The sequence below is a fragment of the Melanostigma gelatinosum genome (genome assembly GCF_949748355.1).
Source record: "Melanostigma gelatinosum genome assembly, chromosome: 20".
Lineage (NCBI taxonomy): Eukaryota > Metazoa > Chordata > Actinopteri > Perciformes > Zoarcidae > Melanostigma > Melanostigma gelatinosum.
Genome location: NC_136653.1, coordinates 172,626 through 192,844, shown reverse-complemented (window position 1 = coordinate 192,844; position 20,219 = coordinate 172,626). Strand labels below are relative to the sequence as shown.

The following is a 20,219-nucleotide window of genomic DNA, read 5'->3' as shown; positions in this document are numbered from 1 at the left end:
CTCGTGCTACCGTCTTGCATCAAGTTAGCAGTTTGCGTGCTTGTTGGGACCCGCCCATCACTCCTCCGCCTGTCTGCCGGTTGGGTGCCAGCAGGGAGTGCTCGGTGGGTCTGTCAGACCAACACAGTGAAGTTGTGCTGAACAATGAGCGGAAAGTCACTAAAAAGCTGCGTTAAGTTGAGGAGCTGCACATTCAGCTGATCATTGTCTGTATGCTCGTCACTACAACAGAAACCTCCCATTTTCATCATGTTGTAAAGATATCGATCAGCAGCTTAGATCAACGAAGGTTAACGTCCTCTGATAAACAGGGTAGTGTTGATGCTACAGTGAACACAGCCCACATTCACCGGACCAGTCTGCAAAGAGAACATGTTCCTGCTAACAGCGCCTTCCTCTGCAGGCTTGCCTCTCCACTGCAGTGATGCCAGCCATGTGACTATCTATAGAAATGGAAGCTGAGCGATGTGACCATGAGATGTTGAGTAGCTTTTCAGTCTTTCTGTTGCTGTTTGTCTCTGTTCTCCATGTGTGTGTGTGTGTGTGTGTGTGTGGAGGTCCATCTGAGCTTCTGCTCCTTCTCAAGTATTCATATTTTTATCTGACAAAGATGGAAGTATGATAACGTGTGATGATTCATTTTTTTTCATACTTGAGTCCCACCTGCTGCATTCACACAGCCTGTTCTTGTTTCTGTGGTTTGTAACACGCCGCCCTTCTCCTTCCACTTCCCCTCAGGTTTTGGTCTGCTTTGGGTTGACTGGTCATTATGCTGATGCAGCTCTGTAGTATCAAGGTCAGTGGCCCCACCCCACCCTTCCCACCACCACCACCACGATCACCCCCCACCTTCTCTATGCGCCTGCTTACCACCACCCAGCTTGTCTGTAGCATTGTGGGACTTTGAAGCCTGGTGCCAGCAGCGATGGATAGAGTTCTGATACCGATACCAGTATCAGAACTGTATATGAAGCAGCTTCAAATGCTGGATCGGGTGTCTGCAAGTACAAGACTCAACACACCACTGATATCACGTTATCAGCTCACTCTACACACAAACAACACTTGTCACTTGTCTGTACATCTTGCCCAAACGCAAGTACTGGTTTGCACATGTGCAAACCAGTACTGGACACCTGTAGTTAAACACTTCCTTTATTCCGCCGATAATGCGTCACGGTGAACAGCACATCTGTGTTTGAATGGACGGAGGAGAGCTGGCTGCTCGCTGTCCTGTTTGGGTGAAGAGTGGAGCTAACAGCACTGAGGTTGTGTTGAATAAGGAGTTTTGGGCGATGAATCCAGTTGTATGTAGGAGATGAAATAGATATTATTAGATATGAATCATGAGCCCTTTAAGTTAACTTCAGTTTTTTTAATCACAGCAAATATTGAAATAAAAATCATTTGAAGAGTGTTTTTATGCAAATAATCTACAGACGATAATAATCTATAGACGATAACAAAGTAAAAGGATAACATTCAGAATGTCTCATGGTTTACACTGACTTCTGGGTGGTTGAAATTATTGTTTAGAATATGTGTATATATACATGCATACAAACGGTACCAACATATATATTCATGTACAATGTACTTTGATCAATTCTTTCTGAAATTCAGTATCTTCAAATGTGATCGTGTTCATGCCAAAAAGTTCCTGCATTGTGTATTAGTCCTCCCATCATTTGGCAGTATTTGACAAATTAAGGAAAAGAAAAACAATATATTGGTACAAGCGTCGGCTAAGTCAATATATTCATGCTGGCGTTTCACTAATATCCATATCACATGGTGACACGAGCCGGCACATGGACATTGTAGCGAGCACGCAGACGACCTCTCCTCATCACCGACTGCACGCACGAAGCGTCTCAGCATCCAGAACAATCCTGGAGGCTGAGGCGCTGAGTCGTGCCCCGGAGCTGCTTCCCAACTAGAGCGTTCTCTGATCGGATGGAGAAGCGCTCCCTCACATTCGGACGTGCTGGTAATGATGGCGCATGTCGCGGTGATCAGGGTCCATGCTGAACAGACACACCACTATCAGTGGCTGACCTTTAAACATGGTCACAGGTCCACATGCTCTTAGCTTCACTAACTCAGTGGCTCTATAGGAGCTGGGAGGCTTTGTAGAAAGCCTTCACTTGATTACCAGTGAGAACAGAGTGTGGACACAATAACAGCTGTAACATCTAATCAAACATTTTCATTCAACATCATTGATCAGTGATTTCTGAGGCTATGGTTTGTGTTGTGTTGGATTGCAATATGTTCAGGGTGTTTCTGATATTTTGTTGTTAAATTAAAACATCAGAGGTGTTCCTCTTCTGTACCTGACAGCATTTCTATTATTTTGTCCATCATAAACAAAAGAACAGAGAAACTGTACAGTCAGGTACCATCCAGTGCTGTGGTACTACTAATGACAGTGGACCTGAATACTCTCAGACACTTTATTATGTAGCCCAATACTTTTTTTGGCAAGACCCGCCCTGTGTAGCATTCCAGCCCGAGGATTGGTGCTCCACAGGACACAGGCACTGGATTAGTTCAGTTGGTATGCCCTGACCCTGTGGTCATATAACTTCAGCCAATGGCACTGACCTCAACCAGCTACGCAGGGCGGGGCTTACCCAGAGAAGTATTGCAATATTGTCAATAGTAGTAGCAGGTATTACTCCTTTCTGACAGTCTTGTAGTCCTTAACTCAGTTTGTAGTTTTCCTCTGGTATTTTAGGTTCACGCTCAGTTTCATTTCTTTCTTTTTTTAATTGAGCCAAAGCAGATTCAAACATTCAGCACACGTTGTGTACATGCTCACTTTCATTTACACATAAACAACATACATGAAGCGAATGATTTCAGAAATACAGGATTGTACTTCAGAAAAGTATCACAAACAAATAAACCAAACAGGAAGAAATCCTCAAAATAAAGGAAATGACTGCATATAATAAAAATGGACAAAGATGAAATAAAAAAATTGTATACTTAATGAAATGAATAATCTAAACCAAACGAAAATAGCAAAAAACGAAACTCCAGTGGGAACAAAGACAACTACTTTATAGAGAGGCAGTTCTAATACAAATACATTACATGTCTATTGCTGAGGAAGTATCACAAATGGTGCTGAATATGCTGAAAGTCACCAGGATTATAAATTGATTATATACATACTGTGTGTATATGTATGTATATATATATATATATATGTATTTGTGTTATTCCACATGGTCACTCTGCCAGTTGGAGTGATCAGTTTTCATCACGGTGTATGAAGGCAGCTTTAAAAAGGCTGTCTGTGCTGGATCTAATATCAGATAAACACAGTCAGCATATGTTTCTTTCGTTGATGTTATGAGATGCTTTTCATACCTCAAAATGACCCTCAGTGATCAGATATCAACAGCAGCTGTCATTGTGAAGGACTGGAAGTGGTACTGCACCCTGATACTAGATGATTCCATCAAAAGGCAAAAGGGACAATGACAGCGGTGTCATGCCAGCACAGCCAATCAGACGGCAAAGTCATGTCTACATATTTCAGGGCTTTAATAGAAAGTCTTTCAAAAACCCAAATCATCAGCAGTACATGTGAGAGACAAGAGGCCAACCTTTAGAAATGTTTTGTTGTTTTCTGAGGTGCTGTCAGAATATTGCATGTCCACAATTTACAGCAAAGCTGATTCACACACCTGCCTTCTATAAATACATATAGATTTAATAAATAGATTAATACATTTCAGAAACAGACACCTCAGAAAACACAAACATTTTCTTTTTCAATCAAAGAAGCCGAGCCGTCAGCCGCTGTCTATAGACCATGTTACGGCTGACAGCATTAAAGATATGCGTTTGGCCCCAACCATCCAGACCAGTCAGCAAGCTGTAAACATTCAATCAAAACCATTACCAGCATCAAAATGTCGGGTTGTCAGGAATGATATTCCAGCAGAGGACTCCTGACAGGATCACAGCCGCTTCAGAGCAACAGGTATTTCAGTTAAGTAGCTCCAGTGAATTGTTGGCGTAATAAACCCAGTTCTTAGTGCGCTTAGGATTGACTTAAGGCTTTCATGAGGACACCTGCGTTCTGTCGGTGTTTTCACTCGGACGCAGTCACCATTTAACACGGACGCTTGTCCTACCGAAGCACTGACGGCATGTATTGTTGCAAGCTATTAAAAGTGCAGACTGTTGTGGAATATTTCTATGAAAAGTCGGGAGAAGAGTGTCAAAGTGTTATCAAATCAATGTCAAATGAAACAGAGTCTGGATGAACGATCAAAGTTGTAATAGTCAATTTATTTGCTTGCAAGCAAAGAGAACACTGTCCCACAGACACATCACGTCATCTGCAGGAGGTGCTCTGACAACACAGTCAGATACATGGACATTTATACTCAGCCAGGTGCTTCCTTTGATTGGGTCACTGTGACCCTATCAAAGAGTTCAGATACAAGAAATACAGAGTCTGAATAAGCCTGTTTTACCATCACACATCACATATACATACAGAGGGTCATGCTCTTCAGCTGATGCTGATCAGGAAGTACCGTAATCTAGACCTCTGTGTGTCGCCGTCTTTGAAGACAGAAACAATGCACAGTAAACCAGATAACAAGATAACAGATAACAAATAACAAGACACCTGGATGCAAAACTGATAGAATCATCTACTCAAATAGGTTTTGTGCCTGCACTTTTAAAGACTTACATTCTTCAATCCTAAAGCATAAGACGATGACATATTTTCCCATAACAAGACTACCACTGGAATGACCAAAATACTTGTGTTTGTAGCGGCCACTTTAAAACTCCTTTAAGTCAAACCTCTGAGTCTCTTCGTGGTGTTTGCCGTTCTGTCCATGAACACTGAGAACATAGCTGCAAGCATCTAATGACATGTATGTTCTCACTGGTTACACGCTAGCTTTCTCCACCAACTAATATATGTGTCCACTAAATATTGGGCCACTAGCTAATGTATACCCACTCACTAACATCACACATCTTACAAAGTCAAACTGTTTAGGTTGCATTTACCATCTTTGGTTGTCCTTGCATTAGCTTGACATGCTATTGCACAGCGCTGTGCTTCCATTGTCCATGTCAATCTAACTAGCATGTCGCTATCACCAGGAGCATGCTGCTCAACCCACCAAGCAACAACCCATCATCCTCAGCTACCATGCTAAGCTAACTAGCATGCTACCGAAGCCACTGAATAAACCAAACAATCCTTATTCAATTCAACTAGCTCATTCGCTTTAGCATTCGTAAAGCTTTGGGATACTACTCCAATGTTGGTTATTAGAGTATATACTCAAGCATATTATCAGAGTATGTACTCAATAACCTGAGTTTTTATATTGAGTCAGAATTGTGAGAGAAAAGACTGATTGGTGCGTCCCTGCAGTGGCACAAGATGATTTAGCAGCTTTCTTTTCAGCTGCTAGCTGCAGCAAGCTGCTAAATCATCTCGATTCACACACTGGCTCTGTGCTTCTCAACCCCCCCGAGTGAGTACCGCGAGTGAAAGACAACAGTGTCAAGTACTACTGAACACTAGCTGCTGTGCTTTTAGCAGGGAACTCAAACATGGGTTATTGTCGACACTCACAGTCATGGCCATTCAAATGGGTTCCTCCTCAACACTCTCTTCAAATGTCTCCGGCACAGACCATGATCCTCCACCCTTGTTGTCTTCTTAAGCAGCAACATAACACCTTGTTGTTCGACAGGCTAACAGCTTCTTGCTGTGCGTTCTCTTGCAGAACTTGTACCAGAATCGGTTCCTGGGCCTGGCGGCCATGGCCTCCCCGTCCCGCAGCAGCCAGACCCGCCAGCGCTGCAAGGACGCGGTTCGCCACAGCTACGGCCCGGACAGCTACGCCGTCAACCAGGAGGACTTCGTGCTGGGGCTGCCGCGGTCCACCAGTGACACCGATCTGGTCTCCCCGGATGCTCGCTCCACCCTCGCCATCAACTCCTCCCACTACATCATCGGCCAGTCTGAAGACCTGGTGATCACGTGGGACATCAAGGAGGAAGTGGATGCCGGAGACTGGATTGGCATGTATCTTGTCGGTAAGTGAGATGTGACATGATGACATTTAATGACACTGGCCTCTAAAGTTACCACATACAATCTATGTTAACACAAGCACTTCCTGTCAGTATTCAGACGGTGTTTAGACACTCTGCAATGAGGTGAGACTTGTAATAACTGATCATGTAATAACTGTGCATAATATACATATAAAATGTGTAATTAACGAAAAATAAAAGAAACTGTCTGTATGGCTAGATGTTGTTAAAAGTACTGTGCAGCACCTGTTCGGGCGGGGCCGATTGCGTGGCCCTCAGAAGTGCATCTTGTTGGTTGTCAAGAGCTGTTCATCGCTCGTCTCCAGGGAAGTGAAAAATAATTCAGTTGTGACGTTATACAGCATCCAGCAGCAAAAATGAACTGCAGTGAATGAGCCACGTCCTATAAAGGTCCTCTGGGGACAATATGCTGGACTCAGTCAGACTCAGAAGTGTCTTCAATCTCCATTCTCTCTAATGTCCACCAGGGGGAGACTCCTCTGGTTGTATAGAAGGTCTATGAGAAAATTACTCTACTTCTCTCTTGATTTATTACCTCAGTAAACATTGTAAACATGAGTTTATGGTCTCAATCTCTAGTTTCAAGTCTTCTTCAATACAGCATGATGTTCATTTAGTACATTATGGTCCATTTAGAGTCACACTGACCATAAAGCAGGGGATGCTTTAGGGCGGGGCTACTGTGATTGACAGATCACTGCGACTACCAGAGACGTATACAGCATCTCTACGTCACTCCTCTGCATTTCAAATATGGTAACTTCTCTTCATTGGTTGTGAAAGAAACAACATGGCGACGGCCGTAATCCAAGATCCAAATCGCACCAACTGCGACACTGCACGTCCCCAGCAATAGACCCGCCAAGTAGATGGGATGAACTGCTCTCCAGATATGTGAAGGACACCCACACACACACACACACACACACACACACACACACACACACACACACCAGATAAACCAGATTTTAAACCAACTTCAGATCAGTGCAGACCGGTATCACCTGTCCTCTACTTCTACCAACTCATTGTCACCTGAGGCTGAATCAGATGCTGACGCGACACGTCTCACAGTCAGTACCAGAGCACGGAGTGTGTGGCACACGCTGCTCTTCTTCTCTGGAGGTTCATGGTATCAAACCACTTCCACGATGTTGTTGAACCAGCAGCAACATGACATTCACTGTCAGCCATGGTGTTTCTGCTGTGATATGACACATTTTAACACATTGAGATTCATTCCATGTATGATTGATAGGCATGTCTACATAGAGAATCAATCTCAGTGTATGTTACTGTAAAGTACAGTGGAACAGGACTGACTTGTCTGAACTGTGGAGGGCTGGAGCAGCAGGGTGGTTTCAACAGTTTCACCTCTTTCCAGGTGAGGCTTTGTCTGAGAACTTCCTGGACTACAAGAACCGAGGCATCAACGGATCTCACAGGGGACAGATCGTTTGGAAAATTGACTCCAGCTCCAACTTCAGTGACTGTAAGTACTAAAATCTCACTTGTGTTTTTGAGCAGAAGAACACTAAATAAATATTGTAGCGTTAGATCAACAGTGTTTTATCATGAAAGTTTGACTCATTCCTGTTTGGAATGTTGCTTTAAAATTCAATTCCTTGTCTCTAGTTTTCGTGCCAAGTGGTCTTGACCGTGGTGGTTTTAGATTCTGTCTCAAATAAGTGGAGTGGATTGAGCCTCTGAGCCCAGAGAGTGCTGCTGCAGCATGAGCAGGAAGTGGCAGGGCTGCTTACAGAGGCACATCCTCAGAGGCAGGGAGAGGGAGACAGTCACAAATGGAGCGCAAACGCTGCGTTTAGGGACCGGGAGAATAGTGCGTATGAGTGGAGACTACCGTACATTTATCAGTGTACAGCCGTCCAGCTGTTTCCATTTAGGAACTAGAGATGTTCCCTTTTCCTTCCCTATTCCCATACCTGAACTTGTGTTTTGTCAGATACAGAGTACTGATCCGACACAAGGATTCTTACTTTTTAACAGCCGCATACTGGTAACTCTTCATGGATGTGATGTTGGACCTGGCTCAGGTTAAACATGAACAAATACATACATAGAACTTTATTTTATTATCTAATTTGACAGTCAGTCATAACTGAAACAAAACTTAAATAAATAAATGTAGGAAGGAATGAATTGATGTAGATTGTGCAACAACTTCTAATACTGTACATTTGGGGGATTTAGGTCCATTCCTGGCAACAGTCAATACCAATGGGATTTGTTGTGTTACTCGACAGCTGTCGGGATCTCTCACTCGGGTTTAACGGGAACTATAAAAGCTTTTCGTGGCGATGCAGATATTTCAGGATTGACCCAATCAGAGAGCGGCATTGCCGTCCATAGAACATGTATTCAGTCATCATATCCATCCTATCAAAGTGTGCAGAGACACGTCTCAACATTTAAGTGAGATCTCAACCACAGTCTCTCCACAAATAGGATGTGAGCCCCGGAGAACAGTTGAGTAATAACGTTGTAACTGTGCTGTAACTGTGACAATGATTGTTACCTTTGATGGCTCATACAAACTCTTCTTACTGTGGATGTTTTGTACATTTAGTGTACTTCATTTTATCACCAGCTTGTGCAGTAATAGCTTCCCTATCTGTGCAAATACTCCCCGTGTTTCCTCATCAGGTTTTCTACTTTATTCCTTGTCTACTTTAATTAAAGGGTACTTAACCTGAGAACTTAACCTGAGAACTGATATCAAACCATGTCGGGACGTTCAAATAGAAGTCTCTATATTCCATCCCCCCTGTCTGTGAGACACTGCTGACACAAGCTGGCGGGCAAACCTGTGTCGGTCCAATCAGTTGATGCGGTGTCGCTGTGTGTCCCCCGTCTTCTCGCCAGCTAAGTGTGTCTGCCCAACACGCAGCTTTACTGTGACCTTAATCTCCTCGTGTCCCCCAAGCTTTTTCAACCTTTTTGTTCTCTTCTACTTCCCCTATTTCTCAAAAGACTTTGGAGTCCAAAAAATGAGAGATATCACCAATAACTAAGAATTGAAACAGATGATAAGAAGGTTCATTTGTTCTCCTTTCCCCCAATTCTGTTTTAAAGATTTAACTGCCTCAAATATGATATCTATTAATTAAAGTATTGTAAAAGCTACATGGGGAATACGATAAATACAAACATTTTTGCATCAACGCAATTAAAATGAACATGAGACGTCACAAATAACCAATGTAAAATAACAAAAACATTCAGAAAATGTAAATGCTGGGAAATAAAGGCATCAGCATGCATAATAAGAATCTGGTTTCTGTTTTAAATGCAGCTGTGAAAGACAGTGTGAAGTTGTATTCAGTGCCTGTGAAAAGCAAACTAACTGTTGTTTGATTTTCTCTCCATCCTCGTCACGTGTGTCATCCTCAGCGGAGACCCAGGTCTGCTTCAGGTACTACCACGGTGTCACCGGAGCCCTGAGGGCCACCACACCCAGCACCACCATAAAGAAAGGCCCCGCACATGTGAGTCTCAGCGCACCTCGTGGCTTTATTCTCACACATGCAGCGTCCTGGGACTCGAGGGGCTCCGCTGCTTTACTCAGCCTCTTTATGTTGTGTCTTTGTGAATTGGCTACACGGAGTACATTTCAGTCGCGTTAAAGGACTGGCCATCCTTTGCATTCCCGTCAGATTTAGCAGAGAAAGGCTGTGCTCTATGAAATAGCTGGAACTGATCCTCTCAATGGGGTTAGCCCCGCAGTTAGCAATAGCTCCGGCTGCTCCGGCTGCGTCCTTTAAGGTGGGTCAGCACTAGTCTCCTTTAACAATCATAATCACAACTGTTTACTGTAACTACGTTACGCATACAAGGAATTTGACCAGGTGAATGGTGCATAACCATAAACACAGTGCAATAGGATGAGACGTAATTTAATAATAGAAAATATGAAAATTTACAGTAAAATATGATAAACAAATTTAAACTGTTTCAGTCAGAAAGTGAAGATATCAGAAATACTTGGTCTTTGGTATACTTTTTATGTTTTAAAAAGCATCTGCCACCGATGGCAACCAAAGGCCAAGAATTGGTTTCCAATTTCTCAAAATGGTTGCCGATGGCAACCTGGCGCTTCATATTGTCGAGCAGTGTGCATCCAAACCCGTGACTGTCCTGGAGTCACTCCCATGCTGCCAGATGGTGCCTGGCCATTGGCTCATTAATTGAACAGTGGTCACATGATGAATTGCTTCTTGGAGATCTTCAGATCTGTAGTACCAATATTACTTATCAGCATATGAATATTGTCGCGGCCCTTCTAAAGCCTCCATCAGCCAGACCCCGGCATCAGGAGGGTGTCCAGCCAGGGTGTTGGGTTTCAGTGGTCTCCATTCTGCTGCTCTGGGCCTCCGGAAATGCTGATGGGTCCTGAACTTGATCTGCGCTTGCTTCCTGAGGACAAATGAATAAAAATAACCGCCATAGGAAGGGAGACAGGGGGGAGGGGGGGAGGGAGGAGCAGAGATAGGAGAACACAGTCCACTCCAGGTGAGTCATTGAGGTTTTCAGAGGCGAGGAGTGGGAAAGCAGCGGGTCAAAACCCGGAGGGCCGACACAGCAAGCAGCAGAAGAAGAAGAAGAAGAAGAAGAAGCAGAGTGGAGATGGAAGGACAGGAGAGCAGTGGAGGGAGATGGTTCTGCTCTGCCTGTTGTTTGCTCTAGACAGAGAGGACCCGGCTCTTGACTTGTATGGGTGTGATGGACGCCATGTGTCTCCAGCTGGGACTGCTGTCTCCCAGCCACCCTGAGAGGAGGAGCGGCAGGAGGACGAGGCTCAGCTGGATAGCCCGGGTAACCATAAATACTCGCTCTTTCTCTTCCACAGACGCGTGTGACGGCTCGTTCAGTCGTCTTGTTTTCCTGCAGCGTCTCCAGAGGCACATGCATCTGAGTCAGTTAGTGGTCTAGTTCACCTTCTGTAGTGTAATAGTACTCATGGTGAAACACGGCTGCTGGATATTTGCTTGTAAGATATGATGTCACGTCTATGATGTCACGTTTATGACACTGGTGGTGTGATTGACTAGCCTCTAACCTTTGCTTTATTGTAGATCAGTCCGATACATCATTTTGCTGATGTAAGCTGCCGTTGCGTTTTGTGTTCTCTTTCTCGTTAGCGAACGCTGACAATAACGTTGTCTAGTACTGCGTGTCCATGTAGCTGAAGTGTACAGGACCAGAGCTACAGTGACAGCGTTAGTGTAAGGTCTGAGGGAAGGAGAAGGAGACGGAGTGTTTGAATGCCGATGTCTTCTGCTCAGAGCGATCTTTGTCTCAGCCGTCACTGGGGCTGATGGCTGTACTGTGGTTCACCATCACAGATAACAGCAGATATTCCACATTTACAACAGAAGAAGAATCAGAACTAACTCTTTGGTGCTGAGTGAGTGAGGAGAGGGAATGAGTCTCAACATGCGAATGAACATTAACGATCATTGATCCTCTTCTCATCTCTGAGCCTGTTTGGAGGTTACTCAGGGTACAATCAGATACTTTCCCATGATTGTCCATATCATGTGAGAGTCCACTTTGATTTCCTGCATCCTGAGCAAATAGAGTGTCGGTAACAGCAGCTTCACAGAACAACACGTGTTACAGGCTGTTTAATGATGTGTAATGGAAGCAAGCATTGGCTTCGTGGCATATCTTAACTCAGTGGTGGAATGTAACTAACGACATTTACTCAAGTACTGTACTTCTGTACACATTTTAAGGAACTTGTACTACACTGGAGTACTTCTAGTTTCTGCTACATCGTACTTCTAGCTGGCTACATTTATCTGACAGCTTTAGTTCCTTTGCAGACGCAGATTAACAATACTATGAGTATGTTTAGCAATATATTCAATATATATATTTCTATACACATAAACATCGAACAAAAATTTTGGAAATTAGTGTTTGGTAGATTATTTCTCTGTTGTAACTATCCTTCTTGGCAATGAATTTTATACCGTTGGAAAGCCTGTTTGGTTACCTTTCAAACGGTGCCCCAATTGTAAGGATCATGCATTTCTGGGATGAGCAGCACAGCTGAGTATGTGGGTTGCGGCCATGAACAATTTGCCAAATCTTCTCTGCCGGTGTCGGCAACACCTGCAGTGGAACCTGAACATGTGGAGGAACGTTATGTTCAGCGATGAGTCCACATTCTGTCTGAGGAAGTTGGATCGTAGGGTCAAAGTGTGGAGAAGACTGGGAGAGAACGCTATGCTGATTGCTGCACCGATAGAGTAACATCGTTTGGTGGAGGCAGTGTGATGGTGTGGGGCAGCATCTCCATCACTGGAAAAACAAGGCTTGTCTTCATTGGAGGCAATCTCAATGCAGAGAGGTATCGAGATGAGATTCTGCAACCGGTGGCAATCCCATTTCTCCAGTCTGGGACTGAACTCCATCCTCTAAGACACATGTGTCAAACTCAAGGCCCGCGGGCCACATCCGGCCCATGAATGAATTATCTTTGGCCCGCATGATAAAATCTATTTACTATTAGAGCTGGCCCGCCGGTATATCGCACGCACCACCATAATACTACAAAATCCCACAATGCACTGCCCGTGTGGCGGCACATCAATCGCGGGCCCGCGAACGCACGCCTCACACGCTGTATTACATACCACTTGTGTCAACTTTCAACTGTCCCTCGCCCCAAAAAATGCCTAAACGAAAGGTGGAATTTGAAAACAGGACTTTTCAAGACAGGTGGGAGGCACAGTATATGTTCGCGGATGTAAAGGGCAAAGCTGTGTGTCTTCTGTGCGGAGACAGTGTGGCTGTCATGAAAGAATACAACATAAGAAGACACTAAGAAGACACTGAAACACCAAGACAGATACAAGCATCTGGACACGACACAAAGGCTACAGAAGGTAGAGGAGTTAAAAAGAAGTCTGGTGTCAGAGCAGGCTGTGTTCACTAAAGCCAAATCACAAAGCGAGGCTGCTGTTAAGGCCAGTTCTATTGTGGCAGCAGAGGTTGCAAAATCAGCCCGGCCCTTCACCGAGGGGGAATTTGTCAAAAACTGCATGATTAAAGTTTGCGACGCCGTGTGCCCAGAAAAAAGGCAAGCATTTTTAAATGTGAGCCTAAGCCGAAACACCGCTGCTGACCGTGTGCGTCACCTTGCTGCCAATCTCCAACAACAGCTTGTGGGAAAGGGAAAAGATGTCATCGCATACTCCCTTGCTGCGGATGAGAGCACAGACACTTCTGATACTGCCCAGCTGTCAATTTTCATCCGTGGAGTGGACTCAAGCCTGTGCGTAACAGAAGAGTTTTTGGGATTACACCCAATGCATGGCAGAACTACAGGGAAAGATCTCTTTGAAGAGGTGTCCAGATGTGTGGATGAAATGGGGCTGCCGTGGGATAAACTTGTGGGACTGACAACAGATGGAGCGCCTGCGATGTGCGGTCAGAAGAGTGGATTGGTGGGGAGGATCCGAGAAAAGATGAAGGAGGAAAACGTCACAAGTGAGTTGACAGCTTATCACTGCATCATCCACCAGGAGTCGTTGTGTGGCAAAGCCTTGAAAATGGAACATGTGATGAGCATCATAACATTAGCGGTAAACTTTATCAGAGCCAAAGGTTTAAATCACCGCCAGTTCAAGTCTTTTCTGGAGGAGTTAAGTACAGAATGTGGTGACTTGCCCTGTCACACAGAGGTGCGATGGCTAAGCCAGGGAAAGGTGCTGGAAAGATTTTTCCAGTTGCGTGAGGAGATCTGTGAGTTCATGGAAAGCAAAGGGAAAGACACAACAGAGCTCCGAAATAAAATGTTTCTGTGTGAAGTGGCGTTTCTGTGTGACATCACGAGCCACCTGAATGCGGTCAACCTGCAGCTTCAGGGGCGGGGCCGTGTCATCACTGACATGCACGCTACAGTGAGGGCTTTTAAAGCCAAGCTGCGCCTGTGGGAGACGCAGATGCTGCAGGAAAACTTGAGCCATTTTCCGCACTGCCAAACAATGAAAGAGCAGGTCGCTGCCTTCCCAACCACACAGTTTGCTGAAAAACTCGGCATACTTGGTGCTGACTTCACGCGGCGATTTGCCGATTTTGAAGCCCAAAAAAGCAGGTTTGAACTGCTCAGTCATCCATTTGCAGCTGACGTGGAAAACGCACCATCAAACCTCCAAATGGAGCTGATTGAGCTCCAATCTAATGACACACTGAAGGCAAAATATGAGTCTGTGGGCGCTGCAGAGTGTCCACGTTTCATCCCCGACACAATGCCCCAGCTGCGCTCCCAGGCTGCTCAGACGCTGTCTATGTTTGGCAGCACATACTTGTGTGAACAACTGTTCTCTTTGATGAAGATAAACAAAAGTTCACACAGGACTCGTCTCACTGATGAGCACCGTCACTCAATCCTGAGGATTTCCTCAGCTCAGAGCCTGACCCCAGACATTGATGAACTTGTATCCAAGATGAGACACCAAGTGTCTGGCTCAGACCAGTGAGCATCACAGAGCAGCAAACGGTGCTTTGACGGATTTTCAGTTTTGAATGCAGTTTCATTTTTGCATTTTTTTTTCTCTTGCTACTACAGGACATTTGATTTTTCTTTGAAGTAAATTACTTTTGGCTGTTTGCCTGTAGAAAATGTTTTCACTTGAAATGACTCTGGAAAAACTGCAGATAGAGCCATAAGCAATTAATGAAACTGATTTTATTACTTTTATTTTTATTTATTTATGAATTATTTATTATTTTTATTTCATAATTAATGTTGTTTTATAGGCAATACTCTATAGGCCTTGTTAGTTCCAGGTTCAATATGTGCACTAAGGTTCTTTCAATAAGTTTTCAATAAACGTTGAACCCGTCTGGCCCTTGACAATTTTTTAATTTGAGGAGCAGCATGAGGAGGAGGAGCCAGGCTGGTGACCAGCATGAGGAGGAGGAGCCAGGCTGTTGTGGCTGTGTATGGTTCTTCCACACGCTGCTGAGCCTCCTGTTTGTTAAATGAATAAATTGTAAAATTGCCAATATGTCTTGTTTCTTCCTTGTAACTGATAGACTTCAATCATCCAATCCACCAAACAACACCAAACAAGAGTCGATGGCAGAATACGCTGTTTGGTATTGGCAGAGAAGATTTGGCAAATTTTTCATGGGCGCAACCCACATACCGGTACTCAGCTGTGCTGCTCATCGCACAAATGCATGTTCCTGACAAATGGGGCACCGTTTGAAAGGTAAATAAACAGGCTTTCCAACAGTATAACATTTATTGCCAAGAAGCATTGTTACAACAGAGAAATAATCTACCAAACACGAATTTCCGAACTTTTTGTTCGATGTTTACATTAGAAATATCTCCACCTTTACTAGCTGCAACATTAAAGCGATGAACACATTAATCCCTCAATACCTTCAATCCCATTATATTATATATATATTTATTTGTTTCAAATCTTGTCCGCTTTTTTTCCACTACTCTAGAGTAGCTGCAGGTGTGTTATTAATAAACTTAAAAACCTGTTTGGTATTGTATTCCGTTAACCTTGATCTGGTGTCTTTGGTTGTTTCGGGTCACACCATCCTGTGGTGATGACTCAGCACATTGTCACAATACAATGTGGCATATGCAAGTTGATAAACAGCGTAACACTCATGCTGTGACCTCTTCCTCTATCTCATAATGCCATTAAACTGTCACAGATTAGTTTCCCGTTACATGACGTCTATACACGTCTTTGGTGAACAAATAGGAATAGAAAAATGAAAGCCACCATATGGACTTATATACACTGAACCATAACAAACACAGCTCCACACATTGTACAGTAGGGATGGATGGATTGTTGCTTCAGGTACATCATGGTTATCTCCATTGAAGGGCGTGCAGCGAGTGGCCCATGACTGCTGCTGACTGATGGACGTGAATGATGACATTTGACCAAGCACCCCCAGCAGACCTGCTCTCACCACTGAGCTGATAGAAGCTCGCCGACGCTGGTAACCCACTCTAAGTGAGTTAAATCACTCAGCCTCTCTGTCTTAAAGGGCCCTGGGATGTGTTCAGATAGCAGATGACCTGTAATCAGATGTGGACCCACTTAAATGCAGGCTGTCTCTTTCAGACCCGTCTGTCTCTGCTCGTCCATCAAAGTCCTTGTAACACTTACAGGACATGCACTCCTGACTACATACTGCTCCCTTTGTTTTCAAAGTATTTGGTGGTTCTCCATCTTGCTGCAGTAGGATGGGGGATTATGTAAAGTGTGTTGCAGATGGGATGGAGTTGTCATGTGGTTTATCTGTGAGATTAGAATCATTGAGGAGGCTGTACTCAGAGAGGCAGATTAGCATCTCATTAAAACTAATTGGTGCGAACATCTGTCATTTCCTTTATCCTCGTTTCCTTTTGTTTCAACAGGCAGTTGCATCATCATTCAGAGCTCATACGGAACAGTTTGCTGTGACACAGATACTTCCTGTACTGTCTCTACTTCTCTCCCCACTTTTGCATTGATGGTCAGCTGAGTGGACGGTGTGATATAAGATGACAATATACAGTTATTAGAGAAGAAATATCTCCTAACTTCACCTCTAACTTCAGCAATGCTTTTATCTCGGACTCTTGCAGAACTAATGACATTCCCATCAGTCTTAGCTGTACTTTGTGTTGAGTGCTAATTAGCCTTTGCTAGCATGCTAACATGCTAAGTGAGGTGAGCATGGTCAACAATATACAGTATCTGCTCAGCAGCTGTTTGCATCGTCATTGTGAGTATTGTGAGGCCGTTTTATATCTATATGGAGCGGGTCACGTTTCTACAGTAGCCCAGAACGGACAAACCAAACACATTTTCAAATTGTTCACGTCGACCATCATAGTTCTCCTACGCGCTCGGCACACAGGAGGAGTTTCACTTCGGTGCAATCTGCAACTTCACCGCTAGATGCCACCAAACCACACTGCACCTTTAAGTCTTCTTTTAGTTTCAGCCTAAAATGTGTGTGTTTCCAGAGGCTGAATTAATCCAGAGGGAAGATTACAGAATTTGTGAAACTCAAGACTATGACTGTGCACTGTCTCTGTGTCTTTGATAATTCATTCGGTAAACCCCTGGAAGACCGCGTGGCCATCATTCCAGTTGTTTTGCCGGCACATATCTGACTGGGTTTCACTATTGAAACCTTTCCACTGCACGGTGGAGTCACGCTCTCCTCCACTTCCTCCTCTCTCCATCAGCTCCTCTGTCTCCCTCCCATCCCCCATGCTCCTCCTCTTCCTGGCTGTGGGATCAATGTCAGGATAATGAAGACAGAGTATTGATCGCAGGACGCTGTCAGGCTGCCTGAAAACAGAGCTTTACCAAAGGCTGAGCTGAGATCAGATTGGACGTTTTGTCTCTATCCAAGCACAAAGGTGTCAGACCTCCCATCATTTCAGAAGTATGTCCTGTCTGTGACATCTTTGTGTTTTGGAATGAAAACATCTTGTACATTGTTTATACTTGAATGAATCTATTATAAATGTATTGATGTATTAGTTTGCATTTTGTATTAATTGCTATTGGTTTCAGTCTTTCTTTACTCGTATACTGGTATTTATGACTCTTATTTCGTTATTTGGCTGCAGTGACCCTCTTTCCTCATGGGGCATCATTAAAGTTTCATCTTACAGCAAAGGAGGAGAGACACTGGTGTCGAGAAGGAAGGATGGAGAGTGTGTTTCCATGTTCTTAAGTCTTCCTGTCGGTCTGTGTCCTCAGGTATTAAAGCCAGTGGTCAGTCCTGAAGTCAACCATGGACTGGGCAACAGGAGACTCATTAACTTCTCCTTGTCAGGTAGGATACCAAAGCATCCGCCTTGTTCCTGTGTTACTGTACTTCCACATTTAAAGGCTTCCAATCAATGTTTCCATCCACTCCTCCCTCATCTGACCCTCCTTTGACCTGCAGCCTCTCTAGAACTGTCGGTTGTCTCTCTAAAAGCAACAGTATGCTCAAATCAATGCCAGCCCAACTGACATTTGCTACTTAAATACTGTGTCAACTCTCAAACGTAGGAGTAGTGGAACTCTTAATTCCACCTTTTTGAGTTCGTAGTCTCTGTCTCACTCTCCCCTCCCAAACAAACAAGATGTCACTCATTTGACTCTCTGCACTCCCTTAAAGTCAAGATGGCCGCAGAGATAAAGAAAACACAGATTTATTCATTTTGTAACCCTCATAACATATTTGGAATGCCGTTTGCTACTAAAGCAGTTGTTGATAAATGGAGTTGGTAGTCGGCAGTCCAAGGAAATAGTTTTTTCAAAAATTCTAAATCACCGCAACCACAAGAGTTCCTTGAACATACGTCATTAATGGGTCCAGTAGTATGCCAGGTTAGCTGTGGACAGACTGACAGACACATGCACGCACACACACACAGGCGCACACACGCACACACACACGCACACACACACACACACACACACACACCTCCAAAGGGCATATGATCTCCGATTCCCTGCAGACTTAAGCTTGGTGGAGATAACAATTGATTCCATTTTCAGTCTATAGTATTCATTGCAAAAGATGCAAAAGATGTTATTTCTCCAAGCATCCTCAAACCCCATATACGTAAGATTAACAAGTGCTTCTGTGTAAATCTACTTGTGTCACCTGCATTTTTCATTTTTAATGTAACTATTTCATTTTGGCAAATTGGCATTGCCTGTGTGCACAACGAAGATAAAACACATGGCTACACTTTGAAGACACAATGATAAGTCTTCTTTAAGACATTTAGAATCAGCCCATTGTTTTCTCACTGACACACATAAAAAACAAAAAACAACACTACGTTAAAATACGCAAGTAACCGTAATCCTCTGAACCCCAAACCTGCCGGCGGGATGGAAAAGTGATTTCTTTTTTTAAGAATCACCAAACCTACACCGTTCAGAGGTTGTAAAAATGTAAATAAATGTATATGACTCTGTAACACTTGTGGCATCTTGGAAAAATGTTGTGTATTTAAATAATAATAATAATAATAATAATAATAAATGATCAAAGAAATTCAACATGCGTTATTTTTTTTTATTATACTATATTCATCCCGGTAAGGGGGAAATTTGTCTCTGCATTTGACCCATCCCTGTATATAGGGAGCAGTGGGCTGCCCATGACAGGTGCCCAGGGAAAATGTATGGCATAGAGTGAGTTCTCTTCATGATTGTGTTGTTTCCGTAGAGGTGCAGGACTGTTATACTGGAGTGAAAATCAAGGCCACAGAGAGAAACATGTGACCGGAGCAAAAAAACACAAACTGCTTGGGATTCAGAGGGTTAAATGTTGACAGACTGGTTCATTTAACCGTGATACCAAATTACTGCGGAGATAGGTAGCTTTGATGTGTTTTGGTCCATTCACCTGATGAGCTGTTTACTCTGACTATCTTTACTCCTCAAATTATCTTCAAACCACTTGAAAGTCTATTTAATTCCCAAACAGACAAAGACAAAAGAACCTTGACACAGATCAAAAGCACATCAAAGGATATCACAGCCATTTCATCTTTACACACACCTCTACTCTACCTCTACAACAATCACATTTGACTCTCTGTAGCCTCGTCTTTCACTGCAGTACTTGAGTCCTTCACCTCTATGGAAACAGCACAATCACGGCTAGAAGTAGGGCAACTTCAAAAATGTTATGATGGCATAATTCATGCAAAAAGAAAATAAAAATGATAATTTATTCCACAGGTGTTAACAATGTTGGGGAAAGAAAGGGGCTCCACATGATAAAATACTGAACTATTCACATTTTCACATCTTCATAGTCCTCTCTTGACCTCCTCTCAGCCTGCAGTTTCAGTCACATGACTGTTGGTCTCAGCCGAGTCAATCATGGCCTCCCTGTTGAACTGCGGAGCACAGGATTTGATTTTAAATGAGAGACCTAGAAAAAAGATATTTTGATTAAATATCACAATTTTAAGCTTGGATTTAGTTATTTATCCTGACGGAAGTATTCGTCACTCAATCAGAAAGCTTCAAACCCAACGATAAGAGAAGCCCATCCCGCTGGCGGGTTGTGGGGTT

At 43.7% G+C, this 20,219-nt stretch overlaps 1 protein-coding gene across 1 annotated transcript in view; it reads left to right on the top strand.

Moving 5' to 3' along the window:
* Nucleotides 1-766: 766 nt before the first annotated feature.
* The window catches only part of hecw1a (HECT, C2 and WW domain containing E3 ubiquitin protein ligase 1a), a gene marked incomplete at its 3' end in the record, with an annotated part of 71,371 nt that continues 51,918 nt past the window's right edge, over nucleotides 767-20,219 (top strand). Inside the window, exons 1-5 of the mRNA XM_079292271.1 lie at nucleotides 767-796; nucleotides 5,784-6,096; nucleotides 7,502-7,609; nucleotides 9,529-9,623; nucleotides 17,892-17,967. Coding sequence (XP_079148397.1) covers nucleotides 770-796; nucleotides 5,784-6,096; nucleotides 7,502-7,609; nucleotides 9,529-9,623; nucleotides 17,892-17,967 — 619 coding nt within the window. The 5' untranslated portion in view covers nucleotides 767-769. The remainder of the gene's footprint in view (nucleotides 797-5,783; nucleotides 6,097-7,501; nucleotides 7,610-9,528; nucleotides 9,624-17,891; nucleotides 17,968-20,219) is intronic.